Source organism: Bacillus rossius, chromosome 3 (genome assembly GCF_032445375.1).
Source record: "Bacillus rossius redtenbacheri isolate Brsri chromosome 3, Brsri_v3, whole genome shotgun sequence".
Lineage (NCBI taxonomy): Eukaryota > Metazoa > Arthropoda > Insecta > Phasmatodea > Bacillidae > Bacillus > Bacillus rossius.
The window spans coordinates 74641188-74657590 of record NC_086332.1 but is presented as its reverse complement, the minus strand read 5'-3'; the positions used below and the strand labels follow the sequence as shown (position 1 = coordinate 74657590).

At 37.5% G+C, this 16403-nt stretch overlaps 1 protein-coding gene across 2 annotated transcripts in view; it reads right to left on the bottom strand.

The window, feature by feature from the left end:
- Positions 1 to 2495: 2495 nt before the first annotated feature.
- Positions 2496 to 16403, bottom strand: part of LOC134530905 (U6 small nuclear RNA (adenine-(43)-N(6))-methyltransferase) — a 31895-nt gene continuing 17987 nt past the window's right edge. For both annotated transcript variants that reach the window (XM_063366205.1, XM_063366204.1), the window contains exons 5-7: positions 9750 to 10005; positions 5384 to 5690; positions 2496 to 3078 (exon numbers count right to left, since the gene is read on the bottom strand). In XM_063366205.1, coding sequence (XP_063222275.1) covers positions 2542 to 3078; positions 5384 to 5690; positions 9750 to 10005 — 1100 coding nt within the window. In that variant the 3' untranslated portion in view covers positions 2496 to 2541. The remainder of the gene's footprint in view (positions 3079 to 5383; positions 5691 to 9749; positions 10006 to 16403) is intronic.

The following is a 16403-nucleotide window of genomic DNA, read 5'->3' as shown; positions in this document are numbered from 1 at the left end:
TAAAAACGCTAATGTGTGATTATTACTTTAACAAATTTCTTTGGCCGGAAAATACTTATCGTTACTAAAACAACCGTTACCAAAGTAAAACAGTATTTCAGTGAGGTGCATAATCATTTTTTGATGCATTCAACACAGTCGCCCTATTTTTGAATATCTCCGATTGTATAAATATGTTATGCCGTAAATTGTTTCTTCATATGAACGCTTTATAATTATTTACTTGGAAATAGATATCATATAAACCATAAATATTACGTATATGCAAAAAATAAAAACCATACATGGTTTTTTTTTATTTTACCTATTGTTAGATGTTGCCACGGTTTGACTACTGGAAAATTATTATATAATGTTATGCTCCATTGTCCATAACCCCAAAACCATATGTAACTGAAAAGTTTATATATTTATATAGCTACAGTATATAAATTTCATTTTCTATGGACCCAATAGCTATCTTAATTTTGAACAAATAACTTTCAAACCAATCTATAAAAAATGGCAATGATAAATATCGGTCAAAATAGTTAATTCCACCCAACGGCTATAAATGGGCAACGTTTTTTGAAAAACAGAAAAATAGTTATTTCTTACAACATATGACAAATATTGCTTCCATTTCAACGTAGGAGTAATACCAAAAACTATGTTCTAAAATAATGTTTAATACAACCAACTCTTAATGAAAAGGAAGGAGGGGGGGAGAAAGAAGCTTTGAAGGACAAAAGAAATTTATAACTCTCTTAGTAGGCATGTCAACGAATCCGTTTGAATTGTTTGTAAATCTTAGATGTAATTTTTATCTAAGACCATTGTCAGAAAATTTTTTTATACACCGATTTGCCGCTAGTGGATAAAAAACACGGAGAGAATTAAAAAAATGAAATGATAGTATCTGTACCATGTTAAAAACTTTCTTGTTACTGTAAAACTTCAAAATATTTTCTACAAATTACGCACTATGAACACAATTGAATACTTTCTTAATTTTTTTTCTACCTCATGTTTATATTGCCAACAATTTCTTCAAGGGGTGGAAATAACAAGGGTTGAAAGACAAAAAAAAAAAATGTAGTGGGAATACTCTCAAATCCAGAATAATCTATTAAAGAATCATAAACATGATCCAAAAACTTGAGCTAAAATATTCTTTATGTAAGGAACTATTAGAGTAAGAATGGGAAGTGATGTAACTAAAATATTTTAAGTTTTCTTACTATTAATTGATTAAATGTATTTTAAACATTGTTAATATTATCCAAACCTAAGTCCAAAGTAAAAATTAATATAAAAAATAACAACTAAGGTAGTATACATAATACAAAAATCGTTCTAAGTTCTTCAATGCTGGATGCATTAAATTAAAACCATTTGAATAATTTTCACTGTGTGAAAAATGAGAAAATATTTAATCGATCGTTTTGGATGCTTTGGCCCCTTACTTTCAGAAACTTTTGTTGGATGACTTGGCAGGGGCATACTATAGCATTTGCTATGATGAGACTGCAAATAATGCCGGCAAAAAGGAACTTCATATTGCTGTAAGATACTGGTGAGAAAGGAAAAAAATATATCATGTCACCATCTTCAAACATATTTCATCGACTGATGTTGATTTCGACTGGATATCAGTCTCATGTTTATTGGTTCGCTCAGGGTGTACAGCAGCCTGCTAGGGCACAAGTCAAGCCTGGGCCCAGTGAAGGCCCTCCTGCAGGAGGAACTACCTATACCTACCTCTACTAAGTATCCATTTTTCTATTATTAATGTTACTGTTGTAAAATGTGTTTTAAGAACTGTCATTTGAGTATCAAAAGGTTTATATGCAATGGATCATTTTTAAATAAAAGGTAAGTTAATATATATTTTCAATTATTAATGGCACTGCTGTATAATCTTGTGTTTTAAGGACTCTCGCTTGGATTTTTTTTGGAAGGATTTAAATTAATAACTGTACATAATGTGCGTTTTTTTTTTTTTAGGCGTTAGCTTATTGTTTTATCGATTATATATTTTCTTAAAGGTTTTATGTAGTCTATAATATTATTGTATAATATTTCTGTAGTCACTTTTTGGTCATTTTTTTTGCTTTGAAGTCACTTTAAAGTCACTTTAACAGGCAGGAATGTCACTATATTCACTATTTTAGTGACACTGAAGTGCTTTGAGGCATGTGTTATACAAAATATAAAAAGTTTTGTGATTAATATCAGTGTTTCTGCTCCACTGCAGATGTTGTAAACAGTTGTCAGAACCAAAAGTTATTGTTTGTATTACTGCAGGGTAAAATTAATTTAAAATAAAATATATGAACATTCTAAGGGTCTCATTTTATAAAGATCAGCCAGCATACCATCCTGTTAATTTTTGTTTGATGAAATTTAATTCTGACAAATTTTTTCAACATTGAAAACACGCGATAACCTGTGACTAAAAAAATTTATAAAAAAAAACCATTACCATGACCTGTATTCCAAGTCAAAAAAAATGCTTTTCTGTAACAAATAAAAATTTATTATTTAAGTTGTGGCCAGTACTTACAGCTTGAAGTTATTTTTGAAGTATTGCAAGACCTGGTGCAGAGCTTCTCGCCCGCCGGCACCTTCCAAGAAACACCACTCCAGGACAATGTCATCACCATTCCTGACCACTGCCACGCCAGCTCTCAACAGGCAGCCCACGGCCTCCGTTTTCAGTTTCTTGCTCAAACTGATCATGTCCTCTACGGGCCTCTTGAGACCGGTCGTTCCCCCGCCACTTGCCTCCAGTTGTTTGGCATCTGCTTCTTGGGTGGACGGGGCATTCTTTTCTGCAGCAATCTTGTCACGAGCCGAATCTGTGGGCTCTGAAGTTCCCTCTCCAGTACCCGTCGCACCGTCACATCTTGCATCTGGACATCCAGGGGACCGTCGCCCGTCACCCGTGACCGTGGCAGGTGCCGGAATGTCTTTTTTCGGGCTGTCAACGTGCGCGGCTGCCCTTCGCTTCTTGCGCTGGTTAGACCAGGTGTTGTCGAACGCAGTTACTTGGTATGACTGGATTTTGTCATTGTTCCTCAGACCCCTGACACTCATCTGCAAGCATACTAATCTGCATCAAAATACTGCACTACTTAAGGAGGTTACCTGGCTGCGCAAACGAGCTCTAAAAGCCCAGGGGTGCTAAGAGTGATACTGACTTGCCCATCATGCGCCTCTTAGCCTCTATGCACTAGGCACCAAACTAGTGTGCAGTCTTCGTATCAGTAACAAAACTCTATGTGACTTCAAAGAGAGAATATTAAAGATAAACGTTCCCTACCAGTCCATACACCACTGTGTTTAACATTATGGTTCATTAACACCATAAGCTCTGCATGTCGTGGACCTAACCCGGCAACCACCTTAAGATAAAGGTAGAATTTTAACGGTTGCCAGGTATGTACAGTTGGTTAAGACATCGGGATCTCCAACACTTAGTGTGTACACCAAAATCCGTAAACATACAATAAGTACTAAAAAAAAAGTGAGTTATGGTAAACGCTGAAGGTTAGGGTTAAGCATCCTATCCATTCATTTATTCAAAATGGCCTGCATAGAATTCCCTACAATATAAAATAATCTAATGTAACACAACATTGAATATAATACCACATCAAATCTATATCAACCTCAAAGGTAAGTGAGACTAGAATGAAAGGTACCGTATTTACTCGCATAATGTCCACAGTAATTTGACTACATTTTTGACAAAAAAAAATAAGGTTCAAAAATTACGAGGCGAAGCCAGAAAAAAAATTTTTTCCTCAAAATTTTACATGTTTTGTGTAGAGTAAAAAAATTATTCTCTCATAATTAGTTTACTAGTACCCTGATTTTACGTATGCTCGCGGTTCCACGGATTGCATTAGTAAAATCGCTGCTTTGTAAAATTGGCACCCTTCTCTCGGCCCAGTTGAAAAATATTAACGGCGGCACACTACTTCGCAGAGCGCTGGTGACTGGCGACCCTCCACAGCGGACGTGAGAAATGTGACAGGTGTCGAGATAATTGAGTGCCGGCGATTAGTGGAAGACGCCACTCATTTTTTTTCCTTCTCTCACTAGCGTGTCCGCTCTTACGTTCAGAAACCGCAGCCAGCCTACACAAAATAAACGCTTTGCGTGGAAAGATATTTTTTTTAATCTTTCATTGAGATGGCCACTAACGGCACGGGGCAGATGTCTAATGTCTGCATTAGCCGGTGCTGGTGAGTCTCCTTCCCTGTCCCTTGTGCTATATATAGCCCATCCCCTTGCAACTCGCGTGACGTCGCAGGCAGATGTGCAGTAGAGTGCGAGTTTCTGAGTCCGGACGGTTTCACCACGCTACAAACCCTCTCAGCGACCGCTCCGGAGAAATAAACAACTCAAGGTCAAAGCATTGTTGACATAGTCAGTAAATTTCCATCCCGTAACTGTGCCTTTCAGGGGTGGCCAAGGTTGCTTTGTCTGGTGCGGACTTTATGCTGATTTTTAAAAATTCCATTTCAAGTATTTAAAAAGAAATGTGCTGACATTATGCGATTAAATACGGTAGGTCTCAAATATAAGCCAATGTTTTTTTATGAGAAAACTTATGATATAAACACAATTTGAAGTGAGACCAAATGAATTCTAAATTAGTAATTAAAGTATAATTAAAATATAAGGCAACGCACACATCTTCAAAACTATCTAAAAAGTTACCAACATTCCATTCAATCTTGTAAAAATTTATTATTTTAAAGTTTTCAATATCATCATATATAAAAATGATATTTATTTACAATTTTGTAAGATATTTTTATTGACAAGTATTTAATTAATGTACCAGGTAGGGAATGCTTTGTATAAAGTCTAATAAATTAGATTATATATTAAGTATTTTATAATCAACAAGAATATAAATGACTTTTCAAATTTGTAAAAAAAATTTCATTTATAAATGGGTTTTAGATTATTGCATGGGTTTTTTTTCCATTAATGAATAGCGACAATCAAATAATCTTTTAAATTTTTATAAGACCAGGCTAACATGTTCAGTAAATATTTCCCAATAAATAAAGTTAACTTTGTTTGCTAAGTACATTACAAATACAAAATATTTATCTGACTCGTAGTACCTATTACTATTCAGATGAAAAAAATTTTCACCTTGGAAACCAATCATCTGCCAAAAACCTGGGTGTGACTGAGGTAAACAAGGCGATATGGTTCTGCAGTGTTTCAACGCTGCCTTCTGGTAAAAGAACAATACATCACCCAGTCCCAAACCCAGTAAAGTAATTTTCCCCCACTAGCCATGAATGGATCCCCGGGCCTAGTAGCTCCAACCACAGAGCTTTCAGGACGGGCGTGGAACGTGAGGGCGATGTCTTACCTGCAGCTGCTGCAGCATCTCCTTGACTCTGGCGCCGACGACGGCCAGGGTGTGGCGAGCGGGGTCACCGGGCCGAGGGACGGTCCACGCGAGCGGTGCCTTCTCCTTCCTCTTGGCGGGCTGGCCAGCTGTCTGCGCCGCTGCCCCCTGCAGGTCGCAGCCCGCCGCGAAGGTCCAGGCCACGTACCAGCGAGTGGTGCGGCCCTGGCAGAACCACGTGTCCGCCTGGCTGGACACCCCTGCCTCCTGCAGGAGGGCCTTCACTGGGCCCAGGCTCGACTTGTGCCCTAGCAGGCTGCTGTACACCCTGAGCCAACCAATAAACATGAGACTGATATCCAGTCGAAACGTGAAACGTTGAGATCGAGCAGCCATGGAAGTACCCTGAGGTTGAAACCCAAGGGCTCACCACATATAGCTCCATTAATTACTGATTGAAGCAAAATACGCACTACTCTATTTAAAATATTTTTTAGACATATGCCATTCCTGGTTAAACTGTATGTAATGGATAATCATCAATAATGTAAAAAAATCCCTTATGGCACAGTCTAAGGCATAGGTTAATTTTGAAGTACCTACCTATTTATTCTGGAAATGTTTTGGTAACTTCTATAAACTACGGTAACATTTTAACATAACATCCTACATGATCGCCAATATTTGAAAAAAAATTGATTTAACATTTTCTCATATTCCATGCAACAAAAATATTCTAAATGATTTTAACTTAATGCATCCAGCATTTAATGTCTTAAAAAATTACATATTATGCCTACTTAAGTAGTTATGCAATTATTTTTTATATTCAAACAATATTTTTCAACCCTTGCACTTAAAAATGGTCATATAAAAAATTTTGTGGTCAAAGGTTTCAGGTAATATTTATAGGTTATTAATAACTTAATTGCTGATAAGTCAAGTGGCACATATGTCCTAGAGAAACAGTAAGTATGAATATAGGGTAAGTCAGGTAAATGAAAATCTACACAAAGGGTTGATTATTTCTAAGTATATGAAGATACACTTTGTACAACAATTTTCAAAACTATTAAAATATATGAAGCAGTAATATTTTATTAAGGATATTTTTACAAGTGAATGTTATTTTTAACTAATTTAGCTATGAAAGCATTTATTTTGAAAATTAGTTAAAATAGCAATTATGTTGGAAATTAGGAAAAAAAAAATAGCATCTGAAGTGGAAATTAGCAAAAAAAAAAAAAAAAAAAAGAGCAACTGAAGAGGAAATTAGCAAAAAAAAATAGCATCTATTGCAAATATACTAAATTTTCCAGCCCTTATCTATTGCACCTCAGCTCAGAAACTCATTTCACAAGAGTCTAATTTGGGCACCAAATAAAGAGTGCCATTAGTTTGGTGGGTGCTATCTCTATCCTAAGGTACACCCCAAAATTTCTACCCCGTCAATACACTAGCTAATGAATGACTATGCACTCTAGGTTTGCAAACTTAGAGTTAGAAAAATGAGAAGAGGATAAAAAGTAAGGATGCAGACACACACTAAAGAATAAGAAAACAGATTATAATATAATACATATACGATGTACTGTTACACATAGTAATAACAGAGTAAAGAGTAAACCTAAGCTCTGCTATCGTTTTGTTACACTTCACTCTCTCTTGATGACTTGTGTAACTGGTGGATCTTTTAGTTTCAAAAGGCAAAATAATGATTTAGGGCGCGGTTACACGGGACCCTGAACTACTTCAGGTGAACATGTTTAAGTAAAGACGTTTACAAACGCGAAAGTGTACGGTTACACGGTAGTTGCTGAAAAGTGTGTTCAGCTCTAAAACCGATTGTCTACTGTTAACGAATGACTGTTGTTGATCTTCTCTATTTTGTATCCAGAAAACGCGGGATTTTCTCACTTGTTTATACAGTATTATCAGCAGAAATTTAATGTGTTTTCATATTACTCAATATTTTTTTTTACAAATCGGGAATTCAAACAACATACACAGTAAAATTTTTTAAACTTATTTTTTATTATTTTTGAGTGAGAGTACCTATCTCAGTTTTAAGATAATTAATGTCAGGATCAATTTTAAAAAAGTAGTATAATTACCTGTTTTTTTTTGTTGCATTCGGTAAAATATTACTCTACTTGTGCCAGGATACTTTCCATCTTGGATTTCTGCAAAGGACTGTTTATATTCTAAACAGCCAATCAGAGGCTAATGTAGAAGATATGTCGATCTGAACTACTTTGCCAACCTGTTTAAGTTAAATGGGAAATGGCCTCAAACGAAACATGTTCAGACTGTGTGTAACTGCACTCAACAGCTGAACATGTTCACCTGAAGTAGTTCAGACTCCCGTGTAACCGCGCCCTTAGTCTAGATATAAGTACCTTCATGTTTATTTAACTTTTGATTACTTTCACATAGAATAATAAACTTGATAAATTGATTGACAAATATATTAAAATTATTAAATTACATCAACATGGATTTAAAATTACATTATCTAAAGAATGGGCCAACCCTGATTAGAAAAATACCATTAATCATTGGACCTAATTAAAGTAGAATCAGAAACAACAAACAGGTTAAGTTTTATACAATCCCACTACGCATAGAGCAATTAAAGACCTGAAAGAAAATTTCTGGTGTTTCGATCTTATCAACGTCGTGATTTAATGTTATTTTGAAGATATAAACAAAACTGAAAGACTGGAGGTTTGACGTTCGCTGTCCGAAGTTGAGCTGCTAACGAGGCGTCCTGATTGCTGGAGGAAGGACTCGAGGGTGGTGGTGTTAGGCCCTTGGACCCTGTCTGTGAACAGGTCCTAATCGAACATGATCAGAACATGATCACAGACAGTTAGCAAAATATGCAGAAAATGCCTACTAACATAGATGATTGTGGTCGGGGAATAAGGTTTGTCAAAAACTCACCATACAGGGAGATGGCTTCTAGCATCAGCCAGAGTGCGGAGTTCGCGAACACGCGGTTGTCATGGACGTTTCCATGATTCAAAAGAGAGAAAATATTATGAAGTATTATTAACGAAGCATGACTACTTCTACGAGGTACGTAGACTGACTAATTACTAATTACTAAAGTTGTGGGGATCACATCCCTTGTCTAGCTGATTACATCTTTAAACAACAACCGGAGAGAAGTCTTGATGTGTGGCTCGCCGACGATACAGTGTGGTCAGTCTGCTGTCGCGGCGCGCAGTAAGTTTGGGGTGGCAGTGAATCGTAATTAAAAGACGAAGTCAATCAAAATAAAGGAGGCGGCTTCGGCTTCTGGACCGAAAGGTTCTGAAGATTTCCGAGGGAGTGGTCGAGAAATACTAACTTTGATATCTCGTAGTTGGTGGTACTGGCCGATGTCAGCGCGACCGACTGAGGGGTGTCCGAAACAAGGAGAGATCGACTCACACAAGGCGACTGCTAAAGCATTGGGCTTATGGGGGGGACTAGTGCAGCGTTCTGGTGGCTTCAAAATGAACTACGGGGCACTATTTGTTGGGTGAGATGCCAGGGGGCAGGCATTTAGCAGACATTCAAACACCCAGGGGAAATAACACGCAACTCTGCCGCTAGAGGGCAGAGGCGAAACATTCTGAGACTGGAGTCGTGGCCTCGAGATTGGCTCGGGGTTGACGCCCGGCCATTGAACTGGCCCCGGTTCACTGGAAAGGATGAGGAGGGGGGGTGATGGAAAATGTGCTGCTGCCAGTGGGAAATTAAGCCAGCGACGTGCCGAAACGTAAGTTAAGACGAGCCGTGGGTGTGCCTGAAATCGCTCGCGTAAGGCTGGCTCTCAGAACCTAGCTGCTCTAATAGCTTGCAGGACATAGCACTTCTTGTCACGGCTCGGAGGAGAATTACAGGCGACGGACGTGTGCTAAAGGCGGGGATAAGACGATAGCACTTGCTGGGTCATTAGATGGTAGGCAAAATTATATTTATACTGGGAACGATTGGGGAGACAGGTCTGACAAAGATTAAACAGGAGTGCACAGGAGGCGGAAAAAGTTTCAGTTATTGCAGCAAAAAATGACTGGCAAAATTATTTTTCAAAAATTCAAATTTATATTTGTGCCAAAAATACTAATTGGTGGCACAGTACTACTGATAATATTGAGAAGAAAAAATTAGTGCAGTATTGGAGGACATTAAACCCATGCTGACAGCTGTAAGATTTGACTATGTGTAATACATATATTTGATTAAGTAGATACTAAATTAAGTAACTATTGCCATAGTAATTATGCACATATTTATGCTGCTAAAATTGCCAGCAGATGTAACAGACACACAAATACATTTCATCACACAAGCAGCCGAAGGTCACACTCGCTGATGTGATCCCAGAAGATGGTACCTGATAGTAGTCCCCAGCTCCTTGCTCTCGCGCACCATGTTGCTTACGAACGCAACCTCCCCTCCGGACACGACCACATCACTGGGGGAGCCAGTGCGAGCACCACGGGGTGGGGGGCGGGCGGGGGACCGCGACTTGGTCTCTGCCCCCAACTCCTCCTCGCTGCTGAAGAACGGCGGGTTGCACATGCAGAAGTCGTACTGCTGGCCCTCCGCCACCACACCTTTCAGCAGCACCGTCGCGTCAACGAGCTTCACTGTCGGCACACAGCCACCATGCTTCCTCGCAACCTGGTTCCCCCGAGTGTAACACCTCATGCCACTGTGCAACTAGTCGACCCGCTCACATAGCCTTGGGTGCTTAAGTGATACGTAAAACACAGTACAGGTTGAACACAGCAGGATCGCTATAACTTAGCACAGTGGAGCATTTGTGGAAGTAAAATATAAAATAAAATATTAAATCAATTTATATAACACAGGCCAACAAAAAAAAATATATTTGGTGCCTATGATTTTGGAACTGATGATATCTATATTTGGTGCACTTAATCTAAACATAAAATTATATATTTTTTCTATCAGCTCTACTTTTTGAGATAAGTGTGAAAAAAGAAGTAAAACCACCTGTTTGACTCAAGCCACTTCGTCACAGGGATACTCCAGGCTAGGAATTCCCACTTCGTCACTGGGATACCCCGGGATGGGAATACCATCCTTCTTTTCAACACAACTAAATTTGAGTCGGTTTGTGATTTTTAGCCATGCAGGATAGATAGAAGTTGATAAACAATGAGTTCCAGTAGAAGAAGTTGTGTAAATCATCTTAATGTGTTTTGCTAAATACCGTGTTTTCTCGTATAATCGTCACACATTTTATTCTAAAATCAAGTTTGAAAAGTAGGGGTGCGACGATTATGCGGAAAAATTTTTTTTTGTTAGATAAAGTTATTCATAAAAACAAAACACATTAATGGAAAGTACGTTTATTTAAATTTAAATAGATAAACATCTATGATCCAAATGCAAGCAAAACGAACGTGTAACTACCATAGTACACAACATGAAAGAGTGCAGGCTATCAAATGTAGTTAACTCAGCACCTGATACAGGAAGCAACATAGCCAATCATTAATGATTGCAACGAGCGCTGGCTACATTTTTGTAAGCGGTACACCGCGGCGATGCTGACGAACAGATGAAGGTTATAACATTTAAAAAGTCTTTAAAAGATAATTTACACGTCAGACTACTTCGTATTTCCGTTAACTAAATAAGTGGTAATGTCCGAATAAATATTAGATTTCTATTTTAAAATACATTCTTTGTATGGAAAAAATAACTAAACAAAGCGCTCAGAATCTAATAGCGGGACCAAAAACATCATGCGACGTTTACGCGAGAGGTTTATTTTTATCCAAGTTTTGACGCCCTAAAATATGGGTGCGACGATTAAGCGAATGCGATGATTATGCGATAAAAGAGGGTATGTGGAGAATACACATTAAAAGATAACAGAAAGACTGTTAGTGACCATGTAAAGAGAGCTTATCATGGATACTTTTTTTCCATTGCATATCAAGCTGGGCCTTTTGAAGCAATTTGTAAAGGCTCTTGATAATAACAATCATGCTTTGCATTTATAGGGAGAAAAATGCTTCACTTGAGTAAGGAAAAAATTAAAGCAGGAATTTTTAACGGCCCAAATATAAGAAAATAATTTAAGAACCAAGCCTTTGTAAATTCCAAGAATGAGTCTGAGCAAAAATGGTGGACTTCATTTGTTGCAATTGTCAGAAATTTTCTAGGCCAACGGAAAGCAGAAAACCGTGTTGAACTGTTAAACAATATAGGTACTTAAAAATTTCAAATCCCTTGGGTGCAACATGAATATCAAGATGCACTATTTACACAGCTACCTTATAAATATAGGAGACAGCAGTGAGGAGCAAGGTGAAAGATTTCATCAAAATATTACAATTATGGAAGACCGCTATCAAGGAAGATAGAATATGCACATGATGGCAGATTATTGCTGGAGTTTAAAAAGGGACTGTTCCAAGATATATTCAAGAAGTTCACTAAAAAGAAGCTTCTGAAGTGTGGAGTGACTAGATGGTTTCATCGATGACTTGGTACTATCTTTGTACATATGTATAATAATATTAGTATATACATACTAATAATTTTTGTATAATGTAATAATATTTGTGTAATTTAATAATACGATTTTCATGATTAATTTTTAGATTTTATTCATGGATTTAATCTAAAGTAACGTAAAACATACATTTCACTAAAAGTATATCCTAGAAATTTGACCTCCTAGACAAAAACTAATGCCATATTTGAATTCAGGGCACCAAATTCATATGAAATCAGCTCCAAATACCTCGGCATTAAAAATATTGTTGGCCTGTGATGATATCTAAATACGAGGGATGACCTAAAAAAAATTAATTTTGTCATACAAAATATATTCATTACCTTTTTACAAAATTCCTTCAGTCTGCTTCAAAGTACTCTCCATTAGATGTGATGCACATGCCAAGACTTTTTTCCTACAGTTTGAAGCACCTCTGGAACTTTTAAACTTTGATATCATCCAGTGTCCTTAGCAAAGCAGTTTTTTACTACCTACACATCATCAATATGCTTCCCTTTTAGATTTTTTTTTTTTTTTCATTTTTGGGAAAAGGAAAAAGTCACACAGGGCTAGATTTAGCAAATACGGAGGGTGGGGAACGACAGACTACCCCTGAGAGGCCAAATAGCGGTTCACTCGCAAGGCCGTGTGTACGGGGGCGTTGTCGTGATGAATAAACCAGTCACCTGATCGCCAAAGTTATAGGTATTTCCTCCGCACATCCTCTCGCAAACGTCTTAAAACTTTTAAAGTGCCCAAACCAATCTAAAACTTGTGTGCGGCTCATAGCATCCTCTTTGAAAGCCTATTGATGAACTTAGTAAGCTCCTGTTGCTGATTTTTCAAGGAGGAAACAAAATTTTAAACACACTCTTTGTTCTTTTAAATCTGCCATAACGACTTTGCAGGCGAAACACGAGAACATTAAGAGAAAAACAATACTACAATCAAATTTTAACTTTAAAACTGACACTATAGCCCGGCAAGATACTTGTGAACCTGCGCAGACCCCAATTCGTGGCCTGACGCACACTACCGTCACGTGATAGTCGCCAGGGGAAGTGGAGGGGGTGAGTTCCGCGCTTCACTCGGCAGCGTGAGGATTGCGTCAGCGCGTCAGCCGGGACCTGGGTTACACGGTACAACAAGCGAGCCTATCCCATCAACCTCTGGAATTAAGTTGAACCTTATTCCAGGACGACCCTTGCGAGGACAGGCACGTGAAATTGTATACAACGTTGCGACGCATCTGAAAGAAAAGAAGTTGCTGTACGGTTTAAAATACAATGTTACTGAAGTGACAAGTGCTGCGACGGGTGTGTCTGAATCAACGGTTAAAAGGATTTTGGCTGAGGGGAAAGTAAAAAGTAAAATTGGTCTGAACTTTTCAACACCTACTGGCAAAAAAAAAAGAACGCAAAAAACGGTTAGAAGTCGACGATTTTACATGTGGTGCTGTGAGGAGAAAAGTGCATGAATTTTACACTGTCAGGAAAACTGTTCCAACTTTAAATAAATTAAAGACGGCTTTGCGAGATGATGGGTTTTGGACTGCAGTAAAGAATTTTTGAGAAAACTGTTAAAGAGACTGGGATTCCGTTGGACGAAGTGTCAGTCAAGGAGAAGGATTTTGATTAAGAAGCCTGATATAGCAGCATGGAGGGGGCGTTTCCTACAAGAAATGCGCAAGTTTCGAAGCGATGGTCGTTCAATCGTTTATGTAGATGAAACGTACATCCATGCTACCCACAGCGTTAGTTCTTGTTGGCAATCGGACAATGAGCTGGGTGTTACAGAGCCAATCGGGAAAGGCCAGCGTTTAATAATTGTGAATGCAGGAGGAGAGGAGGGATTTGTACAGAATGCATTGTTGATATTCCGGTCAAAACAAAAAACGGGAGATTATCATAATGACATGAATTTTGGAAAACCTTTCCAAATTGGGTTACACATAAACTGCTTCCAAATTTGCCTGAAAACTCCGTCATTGTTCTCGACAATGCAAGTTATCACAATGTACAGACAAATAAGAAGCCGACTTCCGCTAACACCAAACAAGTGATTCAAGAGTGGCTAAAAATAAACAACGTAACTTTCTCCTCTGACCTAACAAAAGCCAACCTACTATTACTTGCGAAACAAGTGCCCACTTCCAAAACTTACAAAATTGACGAAATCATTAAAATGAACTCCACGAAGTAATCAGGCTTCCACCCTATCATCCGGACCTCAATCCGATTGAGCTAGTGTGGGGATATATTAAAGGAAAAGTGTGTGAAGAAATATCATCCTCACTCGAAGACAAGAAGACATTATGTGAACAGCTGTTTAGTAGCTACTCTAAAGAGCAATGGAAATAATGCTGCCGGCATGTGGAAAAAATTGAGAATGAATACTGGAATAGTGATAGGTTATTAGATACTGAAATAGATAAGATTATTGTTAATCTTGAAGAATCTACAGACGAAGATTCCTCTAGTGAAATGGAAAATGCCAGCTTCACATCAGACTCAGATTAGGTAAATAACATACTATAATAACTATCTAACTATTAAAATATTACGTTGGCATCTTAAAATTATGTATCTATAATCAACACGCGGTTTTGCGTCGAACATTAGTGACGGAAAAAGTAGTGACAAAACGCAAATGTTCTGTATTTTACCTTTAAGAAAATGCTATTTTTACAGAACACTTAACCAAATGATAATTTGATAACCAAGCCTTCAAAGAAAGAGTAATTTAACACATGCAGCATTTTTGTTTATGATAATATAGTTTTTTCACAGAGAGGTTTTTTATGACTGCAAACAAATAGCGTAACTGTTAGCATACTGATGTTCTGTTAACTTGATTTATTTTTGTAAATATGTATGTGTTTGAATGATTTGGACATGGGTTAACGATGTAGTGTATTTTCCAGTTGTGATTACATGATGCAGTTCATGCGTTATAACCCTTGTGTCGCGTTCGTGTAAGACGGGCTGACATTCCATCGCCTTGATTTGGAGGGGTCGCCACGCCTTCCCCTCCAGACACTGTCGTTGCGCTAAGGGGCAGTAAAGGGGAAGGCAGCCCATGCGCGCAGCGATAAGAGAGACGGTTCAGATTTAACTTTTCCCCCTATATCTGGGCAGCTGTTTAGTGCAGGTATCTACTAACTCCATTTATCAGGAAAATTTGCTACTACCCTCTTTTATTGCATAATCATCGCACTCGCATAATCGTTGCACCCATATTTTAGGGCGTCAAAATTTGGTTAAAAAAAACATCTCGCGTAAACTTGGATGATGTTTTTGGTCTTGCTATTAGATACCCAGCACTTTGTATGGGTATTTTTTCCATATAAAACAATGTATTTTAAAATATAAATTTAATATTCATTCGGACATTACCACTTACTTATTTAATTAACGGAAATACAAAGTTGTCTGACGTGTAAATTTTCTTTTAAAGAATTTTTAAACGTTATAACATTCATCTGTTCGTCTGGTCGCCGCGGTGTACCGCTTAAAAAATGTAGCCAGCACTAGTTGACTAGATTGGTTATGTCGCTTCCCGTATAGAGCGCGCACATGTAGTCGAATATCGATACCTCGCCGATTGCATGCAACGCGCGCTCTCTATCTATTGCCGAGTTAACTACATCTAATGGCCCACACTCTTTCGTGGGTGTACTACGATAGTTACGTGTTCATTCGGCTTGCATTTGGATCACAGATTTAGTTTTTCTATTTAAAGTTGAAGAAAGATTTTTGTTGCATGACTTATTAACTTAAATTGTTTCGCATGCTCTTTTATACTTTACTTTTTAAATAAACATACTTTCCATGAATGGGTTTTGTTTTTATGAATTGTTTTATCTAACAAAAATTTTTTTCCCCACATAATCGTCGCACCCCTACTTTTCAAACTTGATTTTAGAATAAAATGTGTGACGATTATGCGAGAATACACGGTACGTCTATGAATGACAGCAAACTATTAGTCCAGTTTTTTTCGGGTCCACCCTCATATAACATAATAAAAATAATTTAATATAATATATAAATATAATTTAATTAAATATATAAATATAATATATATAAAATAAAATATAAAATAAGGTTAAGGGACCCAAATGAAAGTAAAATATTAAACAGGTTATAATATGGAAAATTACCTCCAACAGAGATTCACTTAATACCGTGTTTTCTCGCATAATCGTCACACATTTTTTCTAAAATCAAGTTTGAAAAATAGGGGTGTAACGATTATGAGGAAAAAATTTTTTTGTTTAATAAAGATGTTCATAAAATCAAAACCCATTCATGGAAAGTACTTTTATTTAAAGAGTGAAGTATAAAAGAGCACACCAACAATATAAATTAATAAGTCATACACCAAAAACCTTTCAACTTTAATAGAAAAACATCTGTGATCCAAATGCAAGCAGAACGAACGCATAACTATCGCCGTAGTACACACCAAGAAAGAGTGCGGGTCATCAGATGTAGTTAACTCGGCACT